Below are 2,915 nucleotides of genomic sequence, written 5' to 3' on the forward strand. Positions count from 1 at the left end.
ATCTGGAACTCGTTCAAACTCTCATAATCCAATGGAGCGTTCTCCTCGACCAGCTTCTGCCCGACTGATTCGAGGTGCTCCACCTTTTCAATGACGCTGGACTCCTTCACTGTTCGGAGAATGTCAAGTGGCGGCGGGACCACTGCAGAGTATGCCGACTTGGCTCTTTTATCCAGACCTGACCGAGTCCTCCCCTTCAAGTCGTGGTAACTCAAAGCATGAGATTTGCGGAACCAAGGCTCGTCTCGAAACCGGATGACGTCTGCATGCAAGAGGCTCGTACTCAACAGCCAGAGCAGCGACATCAGCATCAACACCGACGCTGCTGTTTTTAGCTTGAACTGGATCTTGCCAGTGTTCAGAGGGAGGTAGTTCAGGGGGTTGTCTGCACCTCCCGTATCCCGCGGCTGTTGTTGACCCAATCTCGACTCACTAGGATTAAATTGTGCCCGTTACTTGACGCTCGAGGAGACACTGTTCTGCTTGAATGCCTATGTCGTTCTCCCGGTTGAACTCTCACAACCACTCTGTCCCGGGCACAAACAAAAAGTGGCTGAGCATCCAACTCTCCGAAATGCGTAAGCGGATCTGGGACAAACTGCCACTGATATCAAACTGGTCCCTCGGCAAGGCTACATTCTGTTCAGACACATGTAAAGAGAGGCCGAAATCGTCCACCCAAGCACGAATATCCTCGTTGAAATCATTGGGCTCAATCAATGGCACGTACGACATTTAATTCACCGGCAAATCATCCGCCTCCTGAGCCACTGCCTCGAGTTCTTCCTTGAGCCGCGCAGGCCCGCCATTGTCGACCAGCTGCTCCACGACATCCAGGCCGCCCACCAACGATCCGTTGCTGTACAGTTGCGGGTACGTGGGCCATTCGAAAAGCTCCTTAAGTCCGGCACGGACCTCATCGTCGCTCAAGATATCGAAGTAATCGTAGTCCACGCCACACATTCCCAAAATCTCCACCATCTTACGGGAGAAGCCGCAGAATGGTTGTTGCGGATTGCCTTTCATAAAGAGCATCACAGGAGCTTTGCGTACCAGCTTTCTTAAATCTACGATGCGTTGGCCCTTCTGCTTCTCCACGGCTTCCCAAAGCACGGCATCCAGCGTGCCAGCTTCACTCATCTGCCGCATAATATCGACACCCCCAATCAACTCGCCCTCTGCGTACAGCTGCGGGTAAGTGGGCCAGTCCCCGAACTCCTTAAGGCCCTCGCGAACCTCGGAGTTCTTCAGGATGTCGAACGTTGCATAGGGGAGATCCTTAATGCTGTTAAGAATGTCGATCGCTCCGCGAGAGAACTTGCAAAAGGGATGGGCCTTGTTTCCTTTCATGAATAAAAGCACTGGCTGGCTGTAGACCAGCTCCTGCAGGGAGCTGAACAGGTCCTTCTTCCTCTCCGCCGCAGTCATCTTGCTGTTGGCGACATCGGTGTCATAGACGCCGCTTGCCGTGTCATGCACAAGCTTCACAAGCTCCTGGATCTGGGGTCCAACGATACGGCCTGTCTCCACCTTGTCCTTGAACACCACCACAGTCGGGACCTCTGTCACAGCGAGGTGCGTGGTCAAGTTCGGACTTACTTGGTCGCACACGACGAAGGTAAAGTCCAAGTCTGACTTCAACATCTCGACGACGTCCATAATCTGCTGCGACGGCTCGTGGTCGCGAGTGATGTGCACGAAGATGAGGCTTCCACAAGACTCCTTCAGAGCCTCCTCGAATTCAACCTTTGTTGTTACCTCAATCATTTGAAAAACCTCCAAATAGTGTTGTGCTTTGTGTTTGTTATTTAATAGTGTGTCCTCCTGTCACGGGCTACTCAGAAGTACATCACTGCAGAAAGGTCGAAACTGGGAATTATGTCGACACCCTTGGTCCTTATCGGCGACGAAGTCACCGATCTACCAGACTCCTACCTGACAGGCCACGGAGTCTATGAAGACGACGGTAAGGTCTTCGTGGCTCGAGTAGGTACGTTGGTGCACATCGAGAAGTTGGTGTACGTCAAGGCGCTGCACAGCCGCTATGAAGCCACAGTGGGCGACGTCGTCATCGGACGAGTGGCAGAGATACAGTCAAACAGGTGGATGCTGGACATCCAGGGCTCTCAGCGGGGCCAGCTGCCTCTGGGGTCAGTCTGGATCCCTGGCACCGAACAGAGGATAAAAACCGACTCCGACCAGTTTAAGATGCGAGAACACTTCCAGGAGAGCGACTTGGTGCTCTGTGAGGTACAACGTGTACAACAAGACAACCAGTCGGTCAGTTTGCATACGCGTAGCTCTCGTTACGGACGTCTAGAGAACGGCTGTTTGACAATCGTTCCATGCGAGCTGGTTCCCAGCCAAGAGAAGCACATGGAGCTCTACCCCAACGGTGTGTATGTGATTCTAGGACGCAACGGGTACATCTGGACGGGATCGCCTCCAATCGAAAGCGAGGAAGACGCACTGAATTCCGCCGTGCACGAAGCTCATGTGTACAGAGAAGTGACGAGAGATCTTCGTGTGCCCATCATACGAACTCGAAATTGCATTCGGCTCCTCGCTGACCATCAGGTGGCCATCAACAAGAAGAACATCCTTGCTCTCTGCGCTCTCTCCGTCAACGAAGACCTTCCAGTCGCGCGACTACTGGATCCATGCGTAGGACATGGGCTGGTGCGACGTGCCCTACATGTCTCGAATTCCGTGCCTAGCTGACGAATTGTTTAAAACCGCGATCATCATCATGAGGTGTTCTGGGTGTATCGGTGGAGTCAGAAGAGGGCGGTGCCACCACCACGGAGGGGATCGACTCCGTAGGTGAAGAGGGTGACAGCAGTTGCGAGATCTCGGGCTGAGATTGCGATGAGGGTGACAGCATTTGCGAGTTCTCCGGATGAACACGTGACGTG

The 2,915-nt window shown here is 53.4% G+C and overlaps 2 protein-coding genes across 3 annotated transcripts; one reads left to right on the forward strand and one right to left on the reverse strand.

The window, feature by feature from the left end:
* KVP17_000140 (uncharacterized protein) lies at positions 1–1,767 on the reverse strand (the record flags this gene model as incomplete). Of its 2 annotated transcripts, XM_068517579.1 has the most annotated exons (4): positions 1–407; positions 434–491; positions 521–711; positions 745–1,767. In XM_068517579.1, coding segments are annotated over 4 exons (1,679 nt in total), but the record flags the coding sequence as incomplete, so codon positions are not given. The 2 variants fall into 2 exon arrangements, with proteins under 2 accessions (XP_068375640.1, XP_068375641.1); XM_068517580.1 differs by lacking the exons at positions 1–407; positions 434–491; positions 521–711 and having other exon boundaries at positions 736–1,767.
* A 111-nt stretch (positions 1,768–1,878) lies between these two features.
* KVP17_000139 (uncharacterized protein) lies at positions 1,879–2,721 on the forward strand (the record flags this gene model as incomplete). The annotated part of the gene is made up of 1 exon (XM_068517571.1): positions 1,879–2,721. One exon carries the CDS (start codon positions 1,879–1,881, stop codon positions 2,719–2,721), a length of 843 nt encoding a protein of 280 aa, XP_068375639.1.
* Between the last annotated feature and the right edge of the window lie 194 nt (positions 2,722–2,915).

This window comes from the organism of the source record quoted next (assembly GCF_019968985.1).
Source record: "MAG: Porospora cf. gigantea B chromosome Unknown PgB_NODE_3033_length_2915_cov_150.34, whole genome shotgun sequence".
Lineage (NCBI taxonomy): Eukaryota > Apicomplexa > Conoidasida > Eugregarinorida > Porosporidae > Porospora > Porospora cf. gigantea B.